The sequence below is a fragment of the Bufo gargarizans genome, chromosome 2, assembly GCF_014858855.1.
Source record: "Bufo gargarizans isolate SCDJY-AF-19 chromosome 2, ASM1485885v1, whole genome shotgun sequence".
NCBI lineage: Eukaryota > Metazoa > Chordata > Amphibia > Anura > Bufonidae > Bufo > Bufo gargarizans.
Genome location: NC_058081.1, coordinates 621,589,585 through 621,604,127, shown reverse-complemented (window position 1 = coordinate 621,604,127; position 14,543 = coordinate 621,589,585). Strand labels below are relative to the sequence as shown.

At 43.2% G+C, this 14,543-nt stretch overlaps 1 protein-coding gene across 1 annotated transcript in view; it reads left to right on the top strand.

The window, feature by feature from the left end:
- The window catches only part of TRIM28 (tripartite motif containing 28), a 30,635-nt gene extending 17,009 nt beyond the window's left edge, over positions 1-13,626 (top strand). Inside the window, exons 4-17 of the mRNA XM_044282112.1 lie at positions 2,808-2,940; positions 3,028-3,144; positions 3,489-3,603; positions 3,719-3,865; positions 5,635-5,749; positions 6,002-6,174; positions 6,253-6,277; positions 6,374-6,416; positions 6,548-6,743; positions 7,075-7,364; positions 7,805-7,904; positions 7,997-8,071; positions 8,775-8,909; positions 11,813-13,626. Of these exons, the coding sequence (XP_044138047.1) occupies positions 2,808-2,940; positions 3,028-3,144; positions 3,489-3,603; positions 3,719-3,865; positions 5,635-5,749; positions 6,002-6,174; positions 6,253-6,277; positions 6,374-6,416; positions 6,548-6,743; positions 7,075-7,364; positions 7,805-7,904; positions 7,997-8,071; positions 8,775-8,909; positions 11,813-12,025 (1,877 nt within the window). The 3' untranslated portion in view covers positions 12,026-13,626. The remainder of the gene's footprint in view (positions 1-2,807; positions 2,941-3,027; positions 3,145-3,488; positions 3,604-3,718; positions 3,866-5,634; positions 5,750-6,001; positions 6,175-6,252; positions 6,278-6,373; positions 6,417-6,547; positions 6,744-7,074; positions 7,365-7,804; positions 7,905-7,996; positions 8,072-8,774; positions 8,910-11,812) is intronic.
- Positions 13,627-14,543: the final 917 nt, after the last annotated feature.

Below are 14,543 nucleotides of genomic sequence, written 5' to 3'. Positions count from 1 at the left end.
CCGCTATGCCCCCCCGGAATAATTCCCGCCGTCTATGCTAATGAGCCAGCCTCAAATGGGCTGGCTTTAAAAGTTCTCCTCGGCGTGCCTTCTCTCTTCTCCCTGGCACGGAGCGCATCCAATCAGCGCGCTCCGCTCTTAGCCGGATAGACGAAATCGCTCCAGTTCTCTGAAGTCTCGCGAGAACTGGAGCGTCTTCTCCCTGGCTAAGAGCGGAGCGCGCTGATTGGATGCGCTCCGTGCCAGGGAGAAGAGAGAAGGCACGCCGAGGAGAACTTTTAAAGCCAGCCCATTTGAGGCTGGCTCATTAGCATAGACGGCGGGAATTATTCCGGGGGGGCATAGCGGACAAACGGGGGCACAGTTTGAAAAAAGAAAAAACGATCAACACTTCATGGGGGCATGTAAGTAAAGCTATGGTCTTAGTTTACATTTTTTTTTTAGGTGAAAGGTCCTCTTTAAGCAGAAAACTCTCGCTTAACTCTTTAATGGCCAGGCCAGTTTTCACTTTTTTTTTTCCCCCCTCTTCCTGCCTTCTAAGAGCCATAACTTTTTGAAATTTCCATTCACATAGGCAGATGTCTTAATTTATGTAGTAAAATTATTTTTCCCCCCCTTATTTCCCGGTTTATCTTCTGGCCCTTTAACCTGCAATAACAACAATCTCTGCCCCTCCCCCTGCTCTGCAAAGGGTGTGAATACAAGTGCTGCCCTGAGTGACATGTCTGCCTTCTAGGATACTCAGCAGCATGTTGTATGTGTAGGACTACAAGTCCCAGCTGTATAATGACACTGCTGATACACACAGAATATTCCCCCCTACCTGTTCTTGTGCAGAACTCCTCTGACAGCTTCTGTGCCGAGCATTTGTCTCCTCGCTGCCTGCAGCTACGCAGTAAAGCCTTAAGTCCTGAGTCTGTGCAGCTGAAGTTAAAGTTTTTCCTGAAAGAAAGAGGCAGTGCAGAGGGGCATGGCCAGCAGTGACCTGTCCTGTACAGACACTGGTGCACAAGATATCAGAGCAGGGAGAGAAGCTGAAATCACAGGTCATGTGACCCAGATGCAGTAAGTGCATGGTAACGCTGTTACATTTGAACATAAAGGACATAAATGGCTCAGACAACCCCTTTCACTTTCCACATCTTGCATTGAAAGTGACCAAGAACAGTATCAGCCATTTTTGTATCATGGCGTTCACCATGCGTGATAAATATATTTTAACCATATGGTCTTCGCAATATAAATTATGGCTATTTTATTTTTATATGTAAGATTTAGATGGGCACAATTTCAATTTTTATTTTATTTTTTTCCTCCTTGTGCTTTAATCCCCTTAGAGCAGTGTTCCTCAACTCCAGTCCTCAGGGCCCACCTACTGGTCATGGTTTTTAGGGTTTCCTTAGTATTGAGCAGGTGATATAATTAGTGTCAATGCCTTAGGACTTACCACAGGTGTTCATTCTGTTGGATATTCTCAAATCTGGACTGGTAAGTGGGCCCTGAGGACTGGAGTTGGGGAACTCTGCCTTAGAGGACTTTAACATATGGATCCTCTGGTTGCTTATTCCATGATCTGCAGTACTAAACTGCTTTACACTGGCCACCTATTAAAGGGGTTCTACAATCAGAATTACTGTTATGTAGCTGACATTAGCGATGTGCTAATTTCAGCACTATATAAGTGTTTGTTTTTTTTATTTGTCCCATCAGCAGTTTTGCTAAAATACAATTCTGATGGTAGAAATCCTTTTAAGCACTGCTGCAGGCAGGTCTTAACACTCAGTCTTTACAAAGCCCCAGGCTACCGTAGTAATCGCTTGTAACCCAGCTCTGATCGGAGGACTGTCTCTGACTAACCTCTGAGATGTTGCTATCACTATTGACTACAGCAGGGATGTTCACTCTGTGGCCCTCTAGCTGTTGCAAAACTACAACTCCCAGCATGCCCTAATAGTAGGCTGTCCAGGCATACTGGGAGTTGTAGTGTTGCAACAGCTGGGGGGCCGCAGGTTGGACATCCCTGGATTACAGTGTCTGAGGGGTTAAGTGACCAGGATCAAAGGATCTCCGATCCTGGCTGTGCCACATATGGATGGAGCTTAAGCCTGTATTATCGCTGGCGTGTTTTATTTTTTTGCAGATCGCTAACAAGCATTTGTAGTAACAGTTGTAGTGGTGATTTGGCAGTCTAAGGCCCATTGCAGACAAGTGTCGCACTGCGAGTCCGCAGCACAGCTCCTGTCCTGCACTCCCAGCACTGCTTGGGGACACATAGCATCATAAATCAATATAATGCCATGTGACCCTGGCAGTGCTGGGAGTTCAGCACGGGCGCTGCGCTGTGAACTCGCAGCGTGACATATGCTCGTCTGCAAGGGGCCTAATGCTGCCACCTATTACTTGAGGAACAAGAAATCATGATTTTCCGCCTGCAAATAGATATATATATATTTTTTTTAACCTGTCAAGATTTTGATTGCCCGATGAACGAGCAAACAAGCTAGCTCCTCTGCTTGTGGGCAGATGATTGCTGTGAAGGAGCACTTCACTCCCCGACAATCACTTGTTAAATCCAGCTGTCTAATACAGCTTGTGTGCCCGACTGATATGTTATCTGTCATTAATTGTTTGTGCTTTCCTCTGTGGTTTGATATCTCTTGCCAAAACGTGTGTGTGTGTGCCCTCATCCTTTTTTAAATTTTGTAGCCTTTAGTGTAGGGATCCTCAACCTCTGGCACTCAAGCTGTTCTCCAACTCCAAGAATCCTCTCCACTTCTATAATTTTATTAAATTTTTTCCTCATTCAGGTGGCTCTAAGAAGGAAGCTGAACATACAGTGTACTGCCCAGTCCATAAGCAAGAACCCCTTTTGCTCTTCTGTGATACCTGTGACACATTGACCTGCCGTGACTGCCAGCTGCAGGGACACAAGGATCATCAGTAAGTGAAGACTAGGTTTTCAATTCAACCCATTGATTTCTTAATCTGATGTGTATAACTATACTCCTGTGTGTGATTATCTTGCAGGTATCAGTTTTTGGAAGATGCTGTCAAGAACCAACGGAAAATACTTTCTGCTCTAGTGAAGAGATTAGGAGAAAAGCATGTTCTTCTGCAAAAGTCCACAAAGGAAGTTCATTCTTCGTAAGTAGGGTTGTACCAGTGCGGTCTAGAAACCTAGAGAATAAAGAATAGTACAGATGACAGATACAATCTTCTTTTTTTTTTTTTTTTATTATATATATCGGTATCCCATTAATCTCGGGTGATGACTCGGTAACAGTTGTGGTAGCTTTTTTTTGTACCCGGGCATTCAAAATAAGGAAGTTCCACAATGTTTAATTTGCATCTACTCCCTCATGTATTACAGTACCGCTTTTGTAGTTCTTGCTTGTTACAGCTCACTAGTGCTCTCTAACCACATGGGATAGGCAGCTTCAGTTGTGTCCGTCATTTAACGCCTTTTCACATGTTGCTTTGATGTACAGGATTCGCCAAGTAATCGATGTACAGAAGAAATTACAAGTAGATGTGAAGATGGCGATCTTGCAAATTATGAAGGAACTTAACAAACGTGGCAAACTACTTGTAAATGATATGCAGGTCTGTTTACTAATGCTTTTTACATCTGAATCAATTTCAAGTGGATAATGGAACTTCGATTGGCTTTGCATAGAGTTTTTTTTCTTTAGTTCTAAACTTTTTTTTTTTGTATTAGAAAGTCACGGAAGGACAGCAGGATAAATTGGAGAAACAGCACTGGAATATGAATAAACTTCAGAAGCACCAGGAACACATTCTCCGTTTTGCCACCTGGGCATTGGAGAGTGATAACAATACAGCCTTGCTGCTTTCTAAGAAATTGGTACAGTTTTCTTTAAAATGCTTACTGTTCTGGTTACTTCTGTCCTTATACCCTTGTGTCGCTACAAAATGCAATGCGATCTGTAAGCAGCATGTTATAGAACAGGTGAAGCTGCTCAGATTGATATATAGATTTGTGCAAAGTGATTCTGTAATCTGTCTTTATTGCTTTTTCCACCTCCTGTCAAGAGCTATCTGTATTAGAGGGGTTTGTATGTGTGCATAGAGAGAGAGCTGTACTCAAAAATAAAATAAATCCTAGCACTTTCTACCTTGATCGTTCGCATGATCCTATTGTCTCGTATTACATATAACACTGAAATATGTAAATCTGTGTCCTGCTAGCTTGGCCATGCCCACTTCTACTCACTGTCCTGTGGCAAGCTGTAAGACAACAGGCTGGAGCAGGGTCCTCCCTGCTATGTCCAGTCTCCAGTAGGGCAAAGATCAAACACCCCCCCAACCCCTTGTTCACTCTCCAGGTGATGATGGAGCAGATGGGAGACAAATTCCTTTATTCTATGTAGGGATCGACCGATATTGATTTTTTTTTTTTTTAGGGCCAATACGGTAATTTGTGAACTTTCAGGTCGATAGCCGATAATTTATACCGATATTCTGGGAATTTTCATTTTTGAAAAAATAAATAAATTCCTACACATCTGCTGAAAATTAATGTTTATTGTTAATGTGTTTTTTTTTTTTTACTAACTTTTAGCCCCCTTAGGGACTAGAACCCTTGTCCTATTCACCCTGAATAGGAGCTCACACTGTCCCTGCTGCTCTGTGCACACAGCAGCATGGAGCTTACTATGACAGCCAGGGCTTCAATAGCGTCCTGGCTGCCATGGTAACCGATTGGAGCTCCAGCATTACACTGCTGGGGCTCCGATCAGAGGAGCAGGGGAGAGGGGATCCTGTGGGGGCGCGCACTGCGCCACCAATTTTTTAATACTGGGGTGGGGGGCGCACTGCGCCACCAATGCTTAATACTGGCGGGGCTTAGGGGGGGGGGGGGGAGCACTGCGCCACCAATGCTTAATACTGCCGGGGCTTGGGGGAGGGGGCGCGCACTGCGCCACCAATGTCTAATACTGGGGTTGGGGGGGGGGGGGGAGACTGCACCACCAATGTCTGAAACTGGGCTAGGGGGGGGCACACTGCGCCACCAATGAAGCTTAATCTCTCGTTTATTCATATACAGGAGGCGGGAGCTGGCTGCAGAATCACATAGCCGGCTCCCGACCTCTATGAGCAATAGCTGCGATCCGCGGCACCTGAGGGGTTAACTACCGCGGATCGCAGCTATTGCTCATAGGTCGGGAGCCGGCTATGTGATCCTGCAGCTCCCGCCTCCTGTATATGAATAAATTAGAGATTAAGCATTGGTGGCGCAGTGGCCACAGCCCCTTCTCTTCTCCTCCCTCCTCTCATTGGCAGCAGCAGCACAGGGGGAGGAGACACTGCTTCCTTCTCCCCTGTGCTGCTAAGGGGAACACGGAGAGCAGCGCGATCTGTGTTCCCCATACGCTATCGGAATATCGGCAAAATAGATGCCGATAGCGTTCAAAATCCTCTATCGGCCAATAATATCGGTAAATCCGATAATCGTCGATCCCTAATTCTATGCAAGATTTCTAGATGTTTTTTGACAGGATCACACAGAATGATAGCTAAATGCCTTCAGTGTCTACATAGCCTCAAAAATAAAGTCTACCTGATGGAATGTGTGGAGACAAATACAAAAATTTTACTTTTTTCCCCACTTAGATTTATTTCCAGCTGCACCGTGCTTTGAAAGTGGTTGTGGATGCTGTAGAGCCACTGGGAGACTTAAGATTCCAGTGGGATGCTGATACCTGGACAAAGCATGCAGAGTTTTTTGGTGAGTTGCCTCCTGCTAATGGGAGCATTCTTGTTTACCTCCAGATGTAAAGGAGTAGAAGTATGTTAGAAAGGTGCCAAACTTTTTGTACACTGAGTAGGTTTCCACTACCATAACTCTACTGTTTGTCTAACTGGATAAAAACTTTAGTAATAGAAGCTCCTCTGTCTGGGTGCTCACAGCCATAACCTGTTTTGGTGCATTCATTGTAGTAAAATGGTGATTTCTAGTAAAAGCATTTTCCTCTATCAGGTAAAATTGTCTCTGATAAAACTGGGGTTGTTTCATCAACTGCAACTCAGTCATTGAACTCGTCTCAAGTACTGACGCCACTCACCAACTTTAATCCAATGGTGCAGAATAGAGCAAGACCTGGGGGTTCTCAAGGCAGAGCTGCTGCAGGTGGCCCTGGGAGCTTCATGCAGGTCTGTTTGTGGTTCACCTTGTAATGACTGTTCATACGTTAATTATTGTAGAATCTAACTCATCTGTGTTCTTTACAGTCTATGGATGACTATGATGGAACAGGTATGTATCTCTGAAATACATCAGTAAGGTTTTAAACATCTGCTTTGGGAGGATGTTTATAACTGTTTCTGTTTTGTTTGTTTTTTCCCCATTCAGAGGGTGAATCATCTGGTTTAGATGCCTTAGGCGGACAGAAAAGGTATGGATGCGGTTGTGAAGTGTGTGTGTGTGTGTGTATATATATATATATATATATATATATATTATAATTTGCTATTCATTTTTTTTATTCTCGTTTATCATATATAATTTATATTTCTTTCCTTGAAGGGGACGTAGTTCAGAGGGTGGTGATGTAAATGAATTATTGAAGAAGGTTCCTCGTGTGAGTTTAGAACGTTTGGATGTGGATCTTAACCCTGATACTCAGCCGCCAGTCTTTAAAGTTTTCCCCGGAAACACCAATGAAGACTATAATTTAATTGTGATCGAGCGAGGAAATAATGGTGGAGAGCCTGTTGTAAAAGTAAGTCCCTGTTTTGAGTACAACGCTTCCACTGTAACATTTTATAAACTGAACGTACATTGTGTTCTTTGGTTCAAAAGTCAAAAATTGTATTGCCTTACATTCGGGCCCTATTTTTTTTTTTTTTTTTATCAATGTACTTGTATGAGGTGATAGAGATAGGCATGTTCAGTAAAAAGGCATGTTAGTGGTCACTAAGGGGTTAACTAAAGTGAACAAAAGTGTGGCTGCCCAAAATGGCTAACTCCTTGGGATCCACTGTTTTGTGCAGAGTCTTGCTTTCTAGCCATTTTCATTACCACTAAAAATCTTATTGTTGGCTTAACTCCAGGAGGAAGCCATGGAAACGGGCATCAGTATTCCCACAGTTGAATCTGGTGAGGAAAAACCTTACGTGCGGCCTGACGGTTTGCCAGAAAATGTGACTCCTGCAGTTCGCCCACCAAGCACCACCAGTGATGCTGCTGCTGAATTCCAAGGCTCCAGTACGGCTGCAGTTTCAGATGCTGTAACTGGTGCTTGTAAGGTGTGCCAAAAGGAAGGAGCGCTGCTTTCATGCAACCAGTGTAAGAGCACTTTCCACCGTGACTGCCATCTGCCAGCGATCATTGAAAATATAAGGTACTTAAATACAGAACATGCTTATGGAGATTATTTTTCAGGACGGACTAGGGGCTCCTAGACACAAATTTGCCCAGATATTCTCCCCCACCCATATAGGGAAAGGGATAAAACAAAATAATTTTTTTTTTAAATGCCAGTTTATTAAAAGAAAATCGCTAATTAGAAATAAATGCCACTAGCCAAAAATACTTGTTCTGCATTTCATAGTTTCCATAAACGTCCAGCAAATATCTGAAGCTGGCATTTTTTCAGTAAAACTTGCTGGTTCACAAATGCCACTTAAACGTAAAGTGTGGACGTCTACTTGTGCCGTGATCTTCCTTGTTACCTAGCTGTTCATTAATAGTTTTTAATATCTTGGTCAGAGATGGTTGATTATCTGCAATAAATGAAGTGCAAGCTGTTTGTCTATATTAACACCCCTTTTAATTTTTAAGTGGAGATTGGAAGTGTATGCTATGCCTGGAAATATCCAAGGATGAGCAAGGTGAAGCGGCTTCAGATGATGCCACCAGCCTCTCCCCCATCGATCAGAAGGTTTGGAAGATGATTTAGCTTTCACTGTGTGACCTCTGCTTCACATGCCTGAGCCTTCATTACTATAGATTACATCTGTCTGTTTTTTCTAGAAATGTGAGCGTGTGTTGCTAGAACTGCTTTGCCATGAACCTTGTCGGCCCTTCCACAGACTATCTGCTAGTGGGGTAAGTGTCGTTCTTAAATTATTTGAAGGAAGGTGTCTAGTTTGTATAATAGAAAAACCATGCTATGTTAATGGTCTGCTCCTTTAGCTTTAGAGGTTGAACAACTTTCTAATATACATCTACTTTTAAAATTTTGCTAGCATGCGATTATGTCCATACTGTATACGCTCCCTAAAGAAGAAAAAATGGTACTGCCCATTTTAGTCCTGTAAATTGCATCCATAGGAGAGCTGGATGGGACTAAACATGGTGTCAGTCATGTGACCTGGCTTTCAGCTAACTGAATGTCAGGGGTTTTATGATGAGCATCACATGGATACGTTACACAGGACTGATACATGGGCTATACAACTCCACTGCATATGGGGGGCAACAGCCACTCTGTATCATTACTTTTCCTACTTCCGTTGCCAGCCCATCACCTTGATTGACGGGGCCAGACAAGATGAATATGTATCAACTTCACTGGGCTCTGATCAGCTGCTGTGACATTCTTGTAAAGGCTTCCAGGCCTGCTGTAGTGAGCTGCACTAAAACATACAACTTGCCCTTCAAAATAAAGGCCCCGTAAGGCTGTGTGAACAGAAAATTGTTGTCTTGGAAGGGAGCAGAGAAAAAGACACAAAGTAAAATTGGCACAGTTCTTCAGGGGTTAAGAGGGAGATGGGAATTGTGATTTTATAGGCTAAATCTTTTGCTTTAGGATGGAGACCCAATGATCGACTTGACACTCATCCGAGCCAAGCTACAACAGAAGTTATCACCTTTTTATGCCTCCCCTGATGACTTTGTGTGTGACGTCTGGATGATGTTTAGGAACGTCAGCAAGTTTGCAGAGGTGAGATGTGCTCTTTGTAAGTTTTCAAACAGTTAAATATCCCGAATGTAATGGTTACTAGTGATGGTCTGACTGCTGGGACCTCCACCAACTGCTTGGTGAGGAGAAGTTAGAATGGAGTGCTGCTGAGGGAACATGGTGCGTGCTGAGAACAGATTGTACCATGTTCTGTGATATAGGCTGCGCCTAGTATCAGTAACCTGAAAATCCTGGTATCAAATCGATACCGGTACAAAAGTATTGATTATCTATTTGATACCAGATGCAACCCTACTATGTACAGAGTAGAATGAAATGACCATAACTGGCATCCATCTACAGGACAGCACAGTAACTATTAAATGTCGTAACAGTGCATGTAAATGCGTTTAAAAAGGAAAATGCGATAAAAGGTGAACTTAAAGATTATGTAAGCAAAACTAAACTCCCAATCCTAAGTGGCTTTTTCTGCTAGTGAATCTTGGTATTTTTTGTTTATCAATTGAACTGACTTTATATAGTAAGCATACCCTTGCTCATGGCTCTAAAGCCTTTTCCCTGGACAAACTCAAACTCCCGTGTCCCCTTTAACCAACTACAATAGTGTTTTTCAATCTCTTCGACCATCCAGCCAATTCATTTAGTGACTGGCGTTAGATGTGGCTCTGTCAAGACAGGCAATATGAAGACTATAAATCACACATTCCTCCCATCACATTGCCCAGTTACAGACAGGAGCCAATAAACCATCAGGTGGTTATCAAATAGTTGATGCACTGCAGTCTGGTCATGTTTTGACCATGGACATTTCAGGATGGTCTCCAATGTAAACTTCAGGCTGCTTTCTATAAGCATATAGTAGTGTACATCAGAAAAACTGTGGTATACATACAGCCCACTGTAAGGTCATACAAGGTATCTTGGGGGGTATTTACACTTTTTCATTGCTGATTTTTACTGTAACTACCCCTAAATATTTAGCAAGGCTATGAGCCTCACTGAAGCCCATGCCGTGGTCCGCAATGCATGGGCTCCGATCCTTCCGTTTTGCAAGACCCATTGAAATTATTGGGTCCTCATCTGTGATGCGGAATGGCCACGTAACGGTGCCCGTGTATTGCAGATCTGCAAATGCGGTCCGCAATACGGTAATGGGCATCACACGTTTGTGTGAACGAGCCCTAAAGCAGATCTTTGTTCTAAGACCCAGCATCTCGTGCAGATTTTCCATGATCACTAGCAGCAGAGCAGGAAGTGGCATTGAAGCTTTCTGATCTGTTTTCAGGATGCAGAGTGATACAATGATTGAAGTCTTTTTATGGTGAATGTCCTTGCAGAGTGGGAGTGTGAGCCACCTGGACATACATAGAAAATGGTTTTCTACAAGTTGTTAAAAGGCTGGCAGTTCTCACCCCTGAAGTATTCTGTGACCTTTTGCAGCTAACCCATTGTTTTGTTTAAGTGACTGCTATAATGTCCATCCAGGAAAACGGTAGAGCAGTCACTCAAGGGCAGAGTGGGATGTGTTGGAGAACCTTGGTTGCAGAAGGCCCAGAGTATTTCTCAATTAAATGGGTTGTTTTACTTCAACTAATGACCTTTTATCATGTAGACAAAGTTAATACAAGGCACTTAAAGAGGACCTTTCACCGATTATGACACTGAACTAAGAATACAGACATGGAGAGCGGCGCCCGGGGATCTCACTGCACTTACTATCATCCCTGGGCGCCGCTCTGGTATCTCCGCTCACTAAGTTATAGTAGGCGGAGATTTCAATCACTAAGTTATGGTAGGTGGAGTCTGCCCTGGTTCTGCTGTAGTGCTGGCCAATCGCAGAGCTCACAGCCTGGGAGGTTATTTTCTCCCAGGCTGTGAGCTCTGCAATGCGATTGTCCAGCACTACAGCAGAACCAGGGCAGACTCCGCCTACCATAACTTAGTAACTGAAATCTCTGCCTACTATAACTTAGTGGCCGGAGATACCTGAGGGCATAGCGGGAGAACTGAGTGGTGCCCAGGGATAATAAGTGCAGTGAGATCCCCGGGTTCCGCTCTCCATGTCTGTATAGTTAGTTCACATTGTCATAATCGGTGAAAGGTCCTCTTTAAGAATGTATTGTGATTGTCCATGTGGCCTCCTTTGCTGGCTTGATTCACTTTTCCATCACATTATACACCACTCACACCCAGGGGTTATGACCACCCTGCAGTCCAGCAGCAGTGGACATGCTTGCACACTATAGGAAAAGGTGCCATCCTCTAGTGGCCGGTGCATCTGCTAGGACAGTGGTGGCGAACCTATGGCATGGGTGCCAGAGGTGGCACTCAGAGCCCTCTCTGTGGGCACCCACACCCTGGAAAAAGTCTATGGCGTACCAATCTGCCTTAGACTGTTCCTGCCATTCACCAGCACAGGCAGCACACTGAATGTAGGCAGGCTATTGTAGCCAAATGATAAAGTACATGGAAGATATACTATATTGGACTGTAGTGTTCAGGGTAAATTACTGTGTTGGCACTTTGCGATAAATAAGTGGGTTTTGAGTTGCAGTTTGGGCACTCAGTCTTTAAAAGGTTCACAATCACTGTGCTAGGACATTCCCTTGGGTATGTTTTAATTGCTGTAAATTTCCAATATCCTAGCAGTCAGCAGAGTGTCCAAAACTGCCATCAGGCTCCCTTTAAAATGACTGTTGGTGTCTAGCTTTGGGGTGCTTACATAGTGCAGATGTTTTCTGTAGTGCTTTAAGTCACCATTCACATCTGCCCTCAGTAGGGCTGTCTAATACCCACTTTTATATACACATTGGTAGGCTTTACACAAATCCAGTTAACCTGAAGTGTAGGAGGAAACTGGAGAACATAGTTTTGAATCTGACTAAGGGCGACGTCTGCATGACACTTTGTTTTTATACTTGTAGGATAAAGCGGTGGTCCAGTCGATCATTGAGCTTCAGGCTTTCTTTGAAGCAAGGCTCAGTCTTCTGTTTGGTGATCGCAAATTTTCATGCCTCCTGGGAGAAGCCGGACGAGATGACGAACCGCATAGTGAAAGTGCGACTCAAAGAAGTTCCCCTGTGAGCACAACCAGCGACAGCGTATCTTCTGTTAAAAATGGTGCTGAACAGATTTAACAATCTGTCTGGATACATCCACTTCTGGCCCCTTTTTTTTTTTTTTTTTTTTTCAATGTGACATGCGCATGTCTAGTTTCAAAGAAAGTGACAACTGCGCAAATGACTGGAAAATTCTATAGCCCTTCCCCTCTCTTCCATAGATGAACCCTAGATGCAAGGAACGGTGGATGACCCTGACAGGCCTGTAATGTAGAGTTAGTAAGCTCTTATCTGTCTCATTCACACAGCGTGTATCAAATCTGAGTCTTTGTTTCTATAACTGCTCCTAATGCATTTCCAGTTGTCAAACAATTGTTCTCACATGAAAAGGTCACAAATCACGTCAATGTTGGTGAGGCCCCAAGATATTGGTCTATGCCTAGCTGGTAAACAGGAGTGGCATGTAACACTCTTCCTCCCGTGTAGTGTATAGATTCTGTGGGGTTGGCCAGGATGAGCCTTGCTACGTCCTACTAGTTTGTGTTCTCTGCTCTTCCAGTACCTGAATTTTCATCCTTACATGGCAGCCTAGTCCAGGACCAAATGTTTCTCTGCTGCCTTTAACCCTATATTGTGCTCCCCCAAGCAGAGTGGCTTTAGGTTTGCCTGTGTTAATACAGCACTGATAGGCCTCCTTTTACCAATACAATCATATTGCTGGCACTGTTTTTATTTGGGTTTACAGAACGTTACCTGTTACACAACCAGTATGGAATCCTGTATTGCAGGCTCACGACCAGAATGCAAATACAAAATGCTACCAAGTATTGGTAGGACTCATTACAAGGAAACTCCCACGTCTACTTGCCCTCTAGGTGTCAAGTTTGGAAGTTGTACTGTGTAGAGCTTGGTGCCATCTATATTGTCATAGAATCCCAACCCCGTCCCCCTTCTATATTTCCTTAATCACTTGGATTAAATAGAATAAAGTCTGCATTGAAGTCGTATGGTTTTATGCTTTTTTTTTTTTTCATTAACTCCTGAAAGAAAACCTGGATACTTGGGTTCTTGAGTTATATTTTCTTTTTTTTTTTCTTTAAACTTTTCAGAAACTGCTTTCAGAATGTAAAATCAAAAGTTTTTATTTTACAAAATACTCACTAATTATGTAGTTTGATGCTGTACACTGCTCTTAGTGATGTTGAATGTCTTTAGAAGAGCGATTTGACCCGTCGATTCTTTGTGGCCATTCTGAATGGCCCTGATGCCCGTAACAAGTTCTCCAATGAACGCAGGACACTTCAGGATTAGAATCCACTGAGGACATGTTGGACAGATCTGAGCTGATCTATTATACTGTTATTCCCTGTTTGACATCTGCCCCTCCCCCAGTATTACTGTTGTAGCCTTTTAACACCTGTCTACTCATTAGCTGATGTCCTGTTTGCCTTGATATTAATGGAGATGCTGGTGAGAACATTTTGTAAGAGCAGTAAACCTTTAAGAAGACTTTTTGTTTTATTTTTTATGAAATAAAGCTTAAACACTTACACGCTTGTATTCGTACTACAGACTTGGCATTTATTCTAGTTCTGATTTATTACTAATACCTAGCTAAATATGGCTGTATATTTTAGAATGCTTCATGTGAAATAAACATTTGGTGCATTGGTTTCCTGAAGGAAATGCTTGTTCTGTTACTTCTGTCCTCAAGTAAATCGACACAAGACAACCCTGGTTCATAATGGTTACCGTGGTCCTAGGAAACGGGTCTTTCTTGGAGGAAAAAGCAATTGCAATAGAATACAAGAATAAAGTGAACTGTAAGCTTTTATAAATCTGTTCATTTCTTATAGGCTTGCTATTCAGACGGGTGGCACATTTTCATGATGTCGTCTGCTGGAACCCCCCACAATCGTAATATCCAAATCAACCTGGCAACAGAAGAAATTAAGTATTGTACAGTTCTTATTGAAATGGCCCATATGTGTAATTTATAGATGGGCCTGGTCCTACAGTGACCTTTTAACTACGGCTCTAAGCTCCAGCTACTCAAGGGGGTAATGTAACCCTAAATGTTTAGGTAGTGCAGTATGCATTTGACTTTTGTAATTTATTTTCTATTACACACATGCTCCAGTTTTTGGGTGCCCAGTGGTGTTGAATCTTTATAGTAATGTTCTCCTACTGAAATAATTGAGGTGGTCACCCATATTCTGTTCCATCAGCTGTCACCAGCCATATCTACTGTTAGGAGCTGTCCGTTTCAGGAAGAGAGCTGCAGCAAAAAGGACATGTCCCATTAAGCTGCTAGTGGTGAGTTTTTGACCACAGAATTGTACATCAAAATGCCTGACTTGATCCGTATTTTACAGACTCCTCCACAGCAGCATGGTACTGCCTCCCTAGGGACAGGAAACAACTTGGAGATCTTTAAATAGCCCTTTACCTGCTCCAGTTTTCTGTCACTCTAGGATATCGTGGAGGTTCTCTTGTAGGTACAAGGTACCTATCTGGCTTCTTCTCCCTGGTTTGATCAGAGGCAGATGAGATTCTCGGTGGGCTTGAGGTCTCAGGGAGGCTGCTTCCAGATCAG